Source organism: Cyprinodon tularosa, unplaced genomic scaffold (assembly GCF_016077235.1).
Source record: "Cyprinodon tularosa strain WSP-4 unplaced genomic scaffold, ASM1607723v1 ctg90, whole genome shotgun sequence".
Classification (NCBI taxonomy): domain Eukaryota; kingdom Metazoa; phylum Chordata; class Actinopteri; order Cyprinodontiformes; family Cyprinodontidae; genus Cyprinodon; species Cyprinodon tularosa.
In genome coordinates this window covers 2,542,802-2,556,729 of record NW_024039674.1, presented here as the reverse complement: position 1 = coordinate 2,556,729, position 13,928 = coordinate 2,542,802, and the positions used below count along the sequence as shown (strand labels likewise).

The 13,928-nt window shown below is 40.1% G+C and overlaps 1 protein-coding gene across 1 annotated transcript in view; it reads left to right on the top strand.

The window, feature by feature from the left end:
- The window catches only part of snx29 (sorting nexin 29), a 204,937-nt gene that overhangs the window by 131,215 nt on the left and 59,794 nt on the right, over positions 1 to 13,928 (top strand). The window contains exons 17-18 of the mRNA XM_038274170.1: positions 7,035 to 7,090; positions 7,975 to 8,056. Coding sequence (XP_038130098.1) covers positions 7,035 to 7,090; positions 7,975 to 8,056 — 138 coding nt within the window. The remainder of the gene's footprint in view (positions 1 to 7,034; positions 7,091 to 7,974; positions 8,057 to 13,928) is intronic.

The window sequence follows — 13,928 nt, the reverse complement described above, 5'->3', positions numbered from 1 at the left end:
AATTCCTTGGACATTTTATAACAAAAATAGGAACTGCGTAGTTACTTTCGCTAGTAACTAGTGACTTTCACTGAGCCGTAACTGAGTTACTAACTCTGTTACCTTTTTGGAGAAGTAACTAGTACCTATGACTGGTTAATATTTAAAAATAATTTACCAACACTGTCGTTCTTGTCAACTTATGCCACTTTGAAGGGGTTTCCCACCAGAAAAAGCAACCCGCCTGCTATTGGCTACTTTTAGGAAATCCTACCTCTTGAGTTGTGACGCGTTGCAACGATAACCAGCGTTATAAAACAGTTTACTGGCTGTTCCTCTATTCATAAGAACGTGACTATGAACTCGTGTATTCGCCACGTGTGTTCTTGACAGGAACACTAGGAAAGTTACGGACTTAGGGAAAACGGGAGCACGCAGCGTAAATATGGGTCAACTGGAACAGAAGCGTACTCGTGACGTCGCCACATGCTCGGCTTGTCTGGAGCTGCATTTCACCTCCTGTTATTAATATTCTCTAGATAATAATAAATTCTTACTTTTTCATTTAGTGGAGGAATAATAATTAACACAGTCAGATATACACAAATCAAATGAACAATGTGCCACATAAAACAAAAACTCCCCATCAGAGCCAGCGGTGCTTCATACACTGCTATGCCAAAGAGAGGGCTGCTGCAACATGCTAAGGTAAGCCTCAGAGGTCTGCTGGTTGCTGCGGTCCTCTCAACATCAGAACTTTTTTTTACCCACTAAATTAGTAAATGGGCTGTATATTGGAGCTTAAAAGTATATTGTTCTTGCCTCAAATGATCTAAAAACATACTTTTATTGAACTACAGCAAAAGAAAAGAGAACATTTAACTTTATACTCTGAGCTCAATGAGCGCTCCACTGAAAGCTGCTGCTGCTGCAGTGCATGCTGGGACAGCTGTCAATCTCAAGAACGGACAAGTCTGCTCTGATGCGTACTCGGGGGGTTGAGAACAACATCAGGGGACTTTGTCTGTTCTCGGTTTTGTGTTTTTGTGAATTGGAACAGTACTAGCGCTGAGGCTAATGATGTTTCACAAGCACACGAGAACGCACAAGTACACATATTGAGAAACAGCCAGTGTGTCCCTGTTTCTAACTAGCGTTTGAGCTAGCCAAAACTATTGGTCTATTTGAACTGAACTTTTTTTGTAGATAACCTATAACCTTTTATAACCCTACAGTCAATCAGAATCCAGTGTTCATCCAGACAAAGTTATATTAATGGAGACTCTGATTACAAACTTCTAACTCTTGAAGAGAAGTTGCTTTGCTAATAGTAAGAAGATTACAGCTTCTAGAGGTGGGATTTCCTAAAAAGTAGCCAATTGCAGACAAGCTATTTGGTCCAGTGTTAAACGCCTTAAAAAGTGACAAAAGTTGACATCAGCAAGCAGAAACAGGTCCACACATAAATGTAAAAGAATCTGTAGGCGCATAAAAAGCAAACCACAAGCGCAGAAAAGGTTGTGATATATTTGGGGCCTCATAGTATAAATCTGCACTCATAGAACATTCAAAATGTGCATGGAGGGTAGTTTACATGCATGATTTCTTTTTATTTTTATAAAACTGCTTATTTGAGTATTTGTTAAATGTGTGGACTTTTGGCAGAATTTTGACACAATACATATTATTGACCTGAGAATCATGTAAAGCATCTGAAATCAAGCACATACCAAATATATATTTCATTTATTTAGCACCTTTATCATTCCTTATATGCTTGTAGTAATCAGTTAGACAAGCTTTAAATTAACCTTTTCAAGCCTATTCAGACATGCAGATATTTGGATTCTAAAAATATAATAAATAAAATTTCTGATTTAGTTAATTTCCCTATTTTATTTATTTTTAAATACCGTATTTTCACGACCATAAGGCGCACCGTACTAAAAGGCGCACTCTCAGTTATGTGTCCCATTTCTGTATTTAACACACACATAAGGCGCACCGGACTATAGGGCGCATTTTTTATATACAGGTACATGTCCTCTACTACCTTTAAATAGCTCTACTGCGTATTTAAAAATACAGCGGGTCCAAAACTGAGTATGACTGTGCTTTATTCATGTATTTATTACAAAGTATTAATCAAACCTGCGAGCTGGCCGTGAGACAGACACATCGCAGATGACACAGCGCTGTGATCACTCCTAAATTAACTTAAAATCCTGAAACCTGCCGACGGAATATTTTCGCTTTTATTGCCGGTATCCTGGTGCCTGCAGTTTAAATTATTTAGATGAAAAACACCTGCCAGCCGCCGCGGTGAGGCTGCTGTTGAAGGGATTTCTGCTGTCGGTGCACCGCTGGTATGTGGGGGTCTGAGCGCCTCCGACAGAAATAGTATAGGCAGGATAATAATCTGGATGAACTGACTGCAATTAAGTTTTCAGGTGGACTTTCTCACTTAAAAACATATTAAAACTACTTTATTCCCACTGATCACAGCAAATATAGCTGCAAGATTTAGATTATTTAGATGAAAAAACACCTGCCAGCCGCTGCGGTGAAGAGGAGGAGACCCGCCCAGAGGCTGCTGTTGAATTAAGTTTTCAGGTAGAAAAATAGAGCGGGAGCAAACCTGAGTATGATTGTGCTTTATTAATGTATTTATTACAAAGTATTAATCAAACCCATCAAAGTCATCATCCACTGTTTCTGAATTAAACAGCTGCGCTAAATCAGACATGCCAATTTCCCCTTCTTCGCTGTCAGTCACTTTCCGTGCAGCGCGGCTCCTCAGAAATAGTGCCTGCTTTTGCGAAAGCTTGAACAATAGAGCCAGCAGACACGTTAGTCCAAGCATCTACAATCCATCCGCAAACGGTGGCGTAACTTGCCCGGTGCTGCCTTCCACTTATCCTGAAACTGTGGTCTCCGTCTGTCATCCATCGCTCCCACGCCGCTCGCAGCCTTACTTTGAACGGCCGCTTCACACCGATGTCGAACGTTGAAGTTCCTTTGTCAGACCCCCGAGATAACGGCGAGCACAGCGTTCATTTGATTCACCTTTTTTTTTCACATCGGCTGTGAGATGGGCACGCAGCGATGGTGATGCGTGGAAAAAAGCACCTGGTCTCCTCACATACACCTGCCTTTCATCATCTCCTCATCCATCCAGCCTTTTTCATTTAATATCATATGTCATCAGAGCCCTGTGTCTGTCTCGCTGTCAGCTCCCAGATCAGCTTCTCTGATTGGTTGATGCGGCGAGTCCAGCAGCGAAACTTCAATTTTTCCATCTCGAGCAGCAGCAGCGCGTTGGCGGTGCGTCAGATGCTTAAACGCTCCCGAGGCGCTGCGGCTGCTGCTCAAAATGCGCTGCAGGACCTTTTGCTGCACCTATACGCGCGTCAACCATTGACTTTGCATGTAAACTCGCTGCTTCTGCTGCACCTGCTGGGTCCGGTTCACACCGATGTCGAGCGGTTGAACAGCGAGCACAGGGTTAATTTGTTTCCCCATGTTTTTCACATCAGCTGTGAGATGGGCACGCATGGAGTTACATATTAACAGCGATGGTGAGGAGTGGAAAAAAAACACCTGGTCTCCTTACATTCAGCCACTCTTTCATCATCTCCTCAATGAGGTGGTCTCAAAAGTCGCAGTTACAACACACATAAGGCGCACCGCACCAAAGGGCGCACCGCACATTTTGAGGGAAAAAAAAGACGTTTAAGTGGGCCTTATAGTCGTGAAAATACGGTAGCTACAATCCCACACTGGTTCCATGTGTTTAAAATGGCTTTTTATTTATAAGTTTAACTTTGAATTTTAAAGCTCTGCAAAGTATCTTTTAGTGTCTAGAAAAATGGCTGTACAAATTAAATAGTTTTTATAGGTGTGTTGTCTCAGGTGCACACAGAACATGATTTGAACATCGTTAGTCAGTGATTTAAATCATGTTTGTCCTTTTTAAACCTCAGACATTTAGTATGGTGCTCCTGACATTTTGAAGAGAAGCTGAGCATTCTTTCAGAGAGGAGATTGGGTCAGGTCTGGGGTTTAAAGAGATCTGAAGACCTGAAATCAGTCATCCTACTGTATGACTGATTTGTCCTCTATCTGAACTACTGTACAGATAGAGGACATTCAGAATATATGACCATGTGTCCCACTCTGTTTGAACACATTTACCCAAAAGGGGACAGAGAGAGGCTAAAAGAAGTCTGTTGGGCCTACAGGAGATTCTGGCCTCTGTTGATATGAACATTTATGACACACGTATCGGAAAGAGACTGATTAAGTTAAGCAGCCAAATCAAAACAACTCTGATCTCCTCACAGACTTACAGTAATGTATTTACAGTACTGCTTCTGAAAAAACGCTGCAGTTGGTCAGTAACAAACTGGTTTGGTTTTGTCCAACAAACACTGTCTTTTTGGGACAGATAAAGACCAGTGTCATCCCAGAAGCTCTAAAGGGTACAGATGTAGACAGGAAAGCTGTATGCATGTAAACTGGTTAGAGTTGGCATGAAATACATACATTAGCTTACAGTCATGGAACTGCAAACTAAAGATAAAACATGCTAACTGGTGGGGTCTTTACCTTGTATGAAAGCATGTTAGGGCCAGGTTGTGTGTAGGTTTTTAGAGGACCCAAATGCAGAGACGGAAGCTGAGGCAGATTATTGGAGATTTAATATAGTTGTAAAGGGAAACAGAAGCAAAAGTCCATAAACAAAATACTGAAATCCAGGGAAAACACACATTTAGGGGAAAGAAATGACGAGGAACCAGTAAAGAGCAACTGAATAGAAGGAGTATATACGGGAGACGGAAACAACGGGAGGCAGACAAGGAACAGGTGTGGATAGATGAATCTAGAAGGGAGCTATGCGGAGAGTGACACAAGAGGGCAACAGATGGCAATCAAGAAATGCATAAGAACTCAATACAATAAAAAGAAAACTTAAACAGAACCAAAACCATGACAGTTAGCTTAGTTTGACACTAATATGAAAGGCTAGAGATGATGGTTCAGAATCTTATTTTGTACATAACTTTTTTTCAGCCTTCTCAATGTTGTTTACTGCAGTAAAAACAGAAAGGAGACCATCCTCTGCTTGAGAAACAGGCTGGATATGCCTCCTGAAAGCCAAGCATCCACTCTGACCACAGTGTGAGTCGTGGCAGCTGCAGTGAAGAGCCGCAGGCTGGAGATAAGGCCTCTTATCCTTTCGCTTCAGCCCTGCTCTGCTGGACCTCTCACTCTTATTTTGGTGTCCATCTCTGGCTCCTGTTAGCTCTGGGCTTTTAACTTCTAAGAAAATGGAGGCAGTTGATCAGGCTTTGTCTGCTCTCTTCCCAGATTTCTCTGTTTCCACATCTATCCATCCTGTAGCTTCAGGTGTTTGTGTGCAAGTCTTAGAGGGAAGTCTGGTGGCAGGCGACCAGGCTGTAGGGGGGTTGGTCATAGTGTGTTAGCATAGCTGCAGACAGCCTGTTTGGGACAGCTCAGAAGCTGGCAAGCAGACAGAGAATTAAAAGAAAGTTTATTTTTGAAGCAAAATTATTTTAGAGGGCAATCTGAAATACTTGACAGGAGATCGAAAACGGAGCAGAAAAGAAAATACAAGTGGTTTATTTCTCTACTTTTAATTTTCAGGCCAATGCTTCAAGCATACTTCATTAGATTGTTTCATCAAAGCCTGATATTGTCAGGGTTTTTTGCGTTGTCTTATAAATTCACTAAATTATGGTTTTATAGGTAATAATTGTCTTACATCCATGTAACACTACCCTAAATGTTCAATAAAATGGAAATAGGCTTTATTGAACATATTTACAATGAAAGACACACAGCTAGCAAATTAGATAATGGCGTTACTGGCGAGTTCTTATCACGTCCATGTGCAGAAACACACGTAGTACTGCTGATGTCGTAGGAAAATGCAAGCTTAACAAACTTGGCATTAAAGCTACCGGATTAAGTCTTGGTTGAGGTTTGCTTCGTAAAGCATATTTGTTAGAGCAGGTACAATACCAACTGGTTACTAAAGATCCACTTGACCACCTTCAGTAGATGGAAAATAACTTATATAGTAGTTAATAGTTTCAAAGGAGATGTCTTATGTTAATAGTAACTGTTTTTCTCTTGAGCTTATTTTGTCATTCTTTAAAACTTACAAAAGTTATAGGTGCTGCAGATTTTACTACACTAGTGAAGCAATACTTAATTAATAATATTCAAGTAAGAATTAAAAGTACAGTGCATTAAAACTATTCCTCGAAGTCCATTTTGTTTAAACCTAGAGGGGCAATATTGATGTTTGAAAAGAGAAAAAAACTTGGTAGACTGGAGATCAACCTTTGGAGTCCTTAAATGAGCATCTCAGAGATTTATTTGTAACTTACAGACTCATTTTGTGTTTCTCTGGTATTTTTGTGTTGCATATAAATCATGTAATGATGGTTAAAATATTTATGGTTTGATGTTATTTTTGGTCAAAATTAAAACTAGCACCTCCTAATCCATTAAAATGTTAATGGAGGATTTTCGCAAATTTTTGTAATGACCCACCCTCTGCAGGTATAAGGTTGTGCACAAGCACAACCTTATACCTTATACCTCGTGCACGCTCTGTTTAAAAGCACTCTTACAAGCTTACTTTCCAAAAGAAGATTTGCAATTTTTCCTATGTTAGACACCGGTGTGTCTAACATAGTGGGGACGAGCACGTAGGACGGCCTTACGCAAACATATCACCAGAATTATTTACAATTAGGAGGACCACTTATTTTGATGATCCATCCGGAAAAAGAACATCCTCAACTATACCTTTAAGATGGATGAGGTATGCCTCTTGTATCTCTTATTAACCAATGAACACTACGGGGATTGCTGGTCTTAACAGAACATTTGTTGCACATCTGATGCTAAGAAGACACACACCCTGATCTGCCAGTGTTGTTAAGTAGGAAAGTAGCCTGGTTGGAATCAGGAGTGTGTGATTTTATTTTTTTTCTGATGGTCAGTCTCCTTCATTTTTCCAGGTTCCAGGAGATTTGAGCCAGACTTCAGATGATCCAAGTTTGTCCGACTTTGAGACGTAAGGATTGTTTTACTTTTTACTCTTTTTTATTTTGTCTTTCTCTTATCGTTTCTCAACACTTCAATGTCAGTTAAGTTAAATATATATATTTTTTCTTCAACATACTGTTCTGGACTGTTAAAATAATGTTCTGTGAAAAGGTTCTCAGGAGCTAACATAATATCTGCTGTGTTGGTGTCATCATTAAGTTCAAGTCCAGCTTAGTTGGTTTCTGGATCCTGAAGCTGAATATTCAGTACTGAAGCAGACTTCTAGCTTTTCTTAAACTCCAGTGTCCGTTTAAGTGAAACCTGTGAAAAACCTTTAAACTTTTGTCAGTTTAACTAAAAAAACTGATGATTATCTAGAAAAGAAATGGAGGAAGAAGGCAGGGCACCACTATGGAAAAAACATGCCGAGAAGAGAACCTATAAAGGATTTGACCAAAAAAGTAAAATGACAGGAAAACCAAACTAATTTTAATTTATTTGAGTATTTTTTACTGAGTTATACATGTTGTGAGTTATATATGTTTCACTCAGGAAGATGATTAGGGGCGCACGTCGTCCTTCATGCTACTGTGTTAATAAAGGAAAGCGATTTTAAATGTGATAAAATAATATTCAGTAAAGCTGTGATGTTCTGTGGACTGGAGTCATTTTCAGGTCCAAATAAAACACTCTTACAGATTTATTTACTGCAGCTAACATATTTACTGCTTAGCAGAACCTCCCTTTAAACATCCTAAATTAAGGCTTAAAGTTGCCGTCTAGATTTCTAGATTTAAAACTCACATCTTTAACTTGTAGAGAAGTTGTTCTGCTGTCGGCCAGTCTGTTGATGCTGCTAGTGATGGTAATGAAGGCCATAATGACAGCAATGCCTCTGTTGGTGTCACTCAGGGCTCATCGTGCTCTCATCAACGTGTGGATCCCCTCTGTCTTCCTCCAGGGCAGAGCCGCCAATGCCTACCACGTCTATCAGGTACGTTCAGCCCCGTCTTCTCAATGAAATAAAAACCTACAGGAAGCTCCCACTGATGCTCAATAAATGGGAGTTTATTGACTGACCAGAGGACAAAACCATTATGTGTTTATAAGGAGCTAATGTTCTTTAGGAATCATAGAGAGCAGTACAGTACGAGAGCTTCATTAACATGAACACTGAGGGACCGACTGAGAGGGCTTGGAAAGACTTATACATATGCATTAAAAGCTCATCATCAGTGTTCATTAGCAGGGTTGTTTTCAGAGCTTTATAATCCTCACTCTACTCAGTGGTCAAACAAAACCCTTTTAATTTACCTCCAGTTATCTGCTGGTTTTACAAAGTTCGTTAGTTTTCATTAAACTCTGCAACATCCATAAACATTAATCTGTTTTTTTTTTATTTGTTGTGATTGATGTTGTGAGGTACTGTCTGGTTAAACTGCAAAAATGATCAAAAAATGAGAGTAAACCTTTCTTAGAATAAGTGTCTTTATGCTTAATTTGACAATGTAAGATGATCTGGTAATGGAATAAGTATTTATAGGATAATTAGATATGTTGCACTTGAAATAAGAGGCTGCAGTTGTTTTTTTCTTATTTGAAATGCAAGTGGACCTATTCCACGGACAGTTTTTCTGGCAGGTACCAGAGGTGGTTCTGATTGGGAATTAAGCTGAGATTGTGGACTTGTCCTACACTTTCGATACACCAACCTCCATGTTTACCGGCAGCCCCATAATCCATCCATCCATCCATCCATCCATCCATCCATCCATCCATCCATCCATCCATCCATCCATCCATCCATCCATCCATCCATCCATCCATCCATCCATCCATCCATCCATCCATCCATCCATTCATTCATTCATTCTTTGTCCTTCTTATCCCAGCTGGGGACGCATAGGCGGCTGGTGCGTATCTCCAGCTTTCAATGGGCGAGAGGCGGGGTACACCCTGGACAGGTCACCAGTCTATCTCAGGGCAACACAGAGACAAACAGGACAAACAACCATTCACTCACACACTCACACCTAAGGATAATTTAGAGAAGCCAATTAACCTAACAGTCATGTTTTTGGCCTGTAATCTCAGAGTGAACAATTTAGAAACTTCAAAGATTTTAAGAAACATCCAGATTCAGGACATTTGTTTGAAGGAGATAAAAATCCATTTTGAACAATACTTATTTTAAACAATGTTCCATCAATATTGCTCCTTCTGCTGCTTTTGTTTTTTGTTTTTTTGTTTTCCTGCCAAATTAACTTGACTTCCGGACATCTCCTAACATCTCTGCAGGAGTGTGCTGCGAATATTGTGGAGCTAAACTGAAAGCAACACTAATGGTGCTGAGCTCTTGTTTCCTTAACTGCAAAGTGAAAGAAGTTGATCACTGCTACATTTTATCTGACGCTGCATCTTTTCTGGTGTTAAGATCAAGAATAGAGCTACACCTTGTTGAGTGAGACAGAGCAGAAGAGAACAACCTTACAGAGATGATGAATATGATTCACAGAGCTAAGTGGAGCTTCTGAAGAAGTTCTATTTCTTCACTGATCAGCTGCTTTCTGCTGGGCTCTGATTTTCTGAGACATCCTGCTTGTTTTTCTGAGTAAATATAAGTCACAGAGTGCCAAAAAGGGAGGTTCATCTGTTCTTTAAGCCATTTCTGAGTTTTTTGGTCAGGATGTTCTGGGTTGTTATTCTGATGAAAGACCTACTCTATGGAACAACCTCAGGCCCTCAACATCACAGAACCTCCACCATACTTAGAGTTGTAGGGAAGCGGCTGTTCCAATGGGTAAAGTTCCGAATTCTCCCAAATTGTGCCCAATTTTACACGAGTGATTAAAGTGAATGTGATTGGTCGATTATTAAGGAGGCGGGATTGTTGTGACAGAAGGTTCGCAAGCATGTTTGATTGATTGATTGTAGCTGGTGTCTCTGAAGCATCGTGCTAACCAGTTAGCAACTTAATGCTAGTAGGTTCCCAATGGGAAAATACATTGGAACCAAGTAGCACTTCGCAACGCCACTCTCAAGGAAAGCTATGGACAGTGGAATAATGCAAGAGGAGATTTAGTGACGGAGGTCGTGGATGAGTCTCCTCCATTATACATTTTTTAATTTAGAGGAAGAAAGTGGGGATGAAGTTTTTGTGGAAGAGGACGCCAGGGCGACAGAAGCTTGGTTTGGTGTAGAAGGCTTACAGCCGTACATGTTTGAAGCCTTGCCTCGCAATGCTGCCAGTTCTGTTAGCTCTACGCCTGCTGAAGACACAGACATCCGTCCCCGTGAACACTTGGATGTAACTCAATGGTAAAGTAAATGATTCTCATATCTTATTTCAACCATTGCGTATATTAGCTGCGACATATGAATCAAGATGCTATGACCGAAAAAATTTGATTGACAGATGACCGTTGATACTTGATTGGCCGAATTTAGGTGTTCAAGCTGACGTATAACTAACTGGCCTACATAAGATAACGAAAAAACAAACACAGATTGTATGACTTCCCTACGACTTTTAACAGTAAACCCTAGTCCAATCAGACTAAAGCTCAATTTACAGTTAAAGTCCCAGAAACTCCCTATGACTATGTTATTCATGATGAGCCAAAGTTTTTTTTGTTTGTTGTTGTTGGCATGTAGACTGCCTGTTATTGGTTTGTTTTGTATGGCAAGATGCTGCTTTCTGCTGTAGGCCTGTCAGTGAGCTTTTATAAGCGATCACTGGATAAACCTGACAGAAAATTGCTAAGAGAAATAATTGAATTTTTTCTTCATTCTTTTGGTATATTCCACCCATTTCTTTTTCTTGTTGATATTCTATTTTATGGGGTATAGATGCTCTGGTGGCTCCGGTGGTAAAGCTTAACACACCAGCCATTAAGGAATCCTTCTGAACTCTGTCCTGCCTTTAAAGGTTGCATCTTCTGTCTGTTTGGCAGGAGCTAATGTCTTCACCTCCATATGAGTGAGTACACATGACTCAGCACAAATCTGCATCAGTGACAGAGTATAAAGAGAGCTGGTGGGGCGCCCACTTTGGATATTGGTGAGGGAAATGCTGAACTTAGATAACCTGAACAGCTCTCAAATTAATATATGTTCATGTTGCTGACTCGAGCGCCTCCAGTAGACCGGTTTCTTAGGTAAACCTGCAACTAAGGAGGTAAATGTGTTCAGAAACCAAATTTCTGCAGCTAAAACAGCCTAACTACAGCATCATTTGGATTACTAACATGATGTCAGGCTGTTAGGTGTATTAGGGCAGGCAAGAACCAGCATTTTATTCCTCAGCAATGAAGACTGCCTTCCAAGTACCTGCGTCAAACTTTTTTAAGCCTTAGAAAGTCAGAACGAGCATGTATTTTAATTTTGTCTTTGGTACTGTTCCAATGAAAAAAGAGTTGTTTTCTTCAAAACCCCTGAAGAATACATTTGCCTTCAGTTCAAAGTTGCCTCTCCACATGTTGGCGCTGCTTATTTTCTGACGTCACCATGGAGGCGCTTGGTATCACACCACTCCTAAAAATTTGGCTCTTCGCTAGTAATCCTGAATAGTCTGAGAAAAGACCTAAGATAGAAGAAGACTTGTTTCATCTCAACTTGTAGCAGAAATAATGGTACTCTGCCGCACATCACCACTCGCTGACCAGAGGGAGAGTAGGTGCATTGATTACTGGGCAGGCACAGCATGGTTAAGGTAGGTGCTTCCTGTAAGGGACGGGTTAACAGTTTTCTACATAGGAATGTTGCCGTTCCTTTTTTTTTTCAGATCTAGAGGAGCGAATTACCACTTTGACTTAGACTTACTTACTTAGACAGATTTAATTGTCATTTTGTTTACACAAGTGTAAAACAAAAAGAAATTTTGTTTAGAACAGCTCTTTGGACAATTTCATTTTTTTTTTGGGCATGAATATGACAAAGGAATAGTGTTATATCATAGCTGAAGGCTAAAAAGAAAAAAAGTAGATTTTTCATGATTTAGGCCCTTTTTGATGGCAGGTGAACAAAACCTTTTTCCATCTCTGATGCTGAAGCTTATGGTCCTTGCTGTGACCGATGACACTCCCAGCTTTGCTAAAGTTACCTGTCATTGCGGTGGAACAGACAGAAATCTGTCCCTAACTCATTACTTCACTTCAAGATGTGTTCTGCGGCCCGTCCGTCTGCTTAGACTGTACACATCGATAAAATGTTTAAAAAAACATAGCTCCTGAACTGCCGGCAATGCTCTTCTCTGTGTGAGCTTGGTTGCAGAGAAGCTTGAGAAGCTGAAATCTTGTTTCTCCTTTTATCTGTCAACCGGCTGAGGAAGGTTGACAACAGTGGCTCATTCCCTGGATGACTGTTTCACTGTGTCTGTCACATTAACAAGGTGTTACACCTCAGCTTTGGCAGCACCGCCATTCCCCAGAGTGAAGCACACAAATACCCCCCCTCCCAGGTCCGACCTCATAACCCTTAGACTGTCACAGTGTTTCTTACATGTGCAAACATTTAGTTTAGGGGGCAGAAATATGACGTTTGTTGGATTGCATGCATGTATACGCTGCTATGCTTAAATATAAAGACCAACAGGCAGAAAAAGCTATGGACGGCCATCAAAATGCTTAACAGAACTTCCTGACAAACACATCGTGCATACACAGCACAGTTATCTACTGTCTATACAAGAAGTACAGATGGAGAGAGTAAGTCTTGAGGGACAGGAGGCACATCTTCACTTGGTCAGACTGGCAACCAGGCTCAGCTCAGCTCAACTTATGCATAATAGATGCAAATTCTCAACCCAGGACTCGGCGCTCAGAGCTGAACACGCCTTTTTTCTCCTGACAGGATGGAAGCACAGCAACGGCAAAAGAGGGAGATTGTTACAATTCCTGGCTTTGTGTGGTTTCTCGCACAAACTCCATTCTCTCTTTTAAGGAACTGTACACCCTTTGTTTAATGTTAAAGGATTCTGCTCAAACATTTCCATTAAATATTATTTTTTTAAGATTATATGTGATTGAAACAGAAATGTTATGCTGTTATCATTTGATTATAAATATTACTTATTATTATTGAAAATTAGAAATAATATATCACTCTATTCAAAATAAATTCATAACAAAAATATATTTGGATAATCCAGATTAATGGCTAGTAGCCTTTAAATATAAAAGTAAAACAATTTGATTCTTAAAATGCTTTTGAACCTGGGTTTGAATGAACCAAATATGGAATTTACAATTTGAAATGGTTATTATAAATCATTAACCAAAACCACAAAAAAAGTTTCCATATAATCAAGCTGCAAACTCAAAATGTATGTTCAGCTCTGATTCTTGAAGCAAAAGATAAAAAATAATCAGAGACAAACAAAGTAATTGTTCTGTTTAATAATCAAACTGAAATCACTAAAACTACCAGAAGAAGGAAATCGGCAAAACTGATGAATCTGGATTGAGGCTTGTCGACCTTCATCAGAGACTTCCCTGTTAATCCAATAATTAAGGAATTTTATTCTCAGTCGTAAAACTGGACTGGGATGTGATTACGAAGCTCTGCAGACCATCTGTCTGCAGGCTCCAATGTTCAGCTCAACTTAGCACCATAAGGTTACCTCTGTGTTTCATGGAGCTCAGCTGAGGTGCGTCTTCCTTAAAGCAGCATTGGCTGGAAAAGACACTCTACGCTAACTCATTGCTGGAATTGTTGCAAGGCATGCTGGGAGCTGTAGTTACAATAGTTGTAGTTTGAATAACGAACAAACGACAAAGCAGGAATTCGGGAAGCATACATTTATACAACTTGCCTTTTAATGTCACCATCATGGACATTGAGGGAAAATGGAACACCTGCAGACCTAC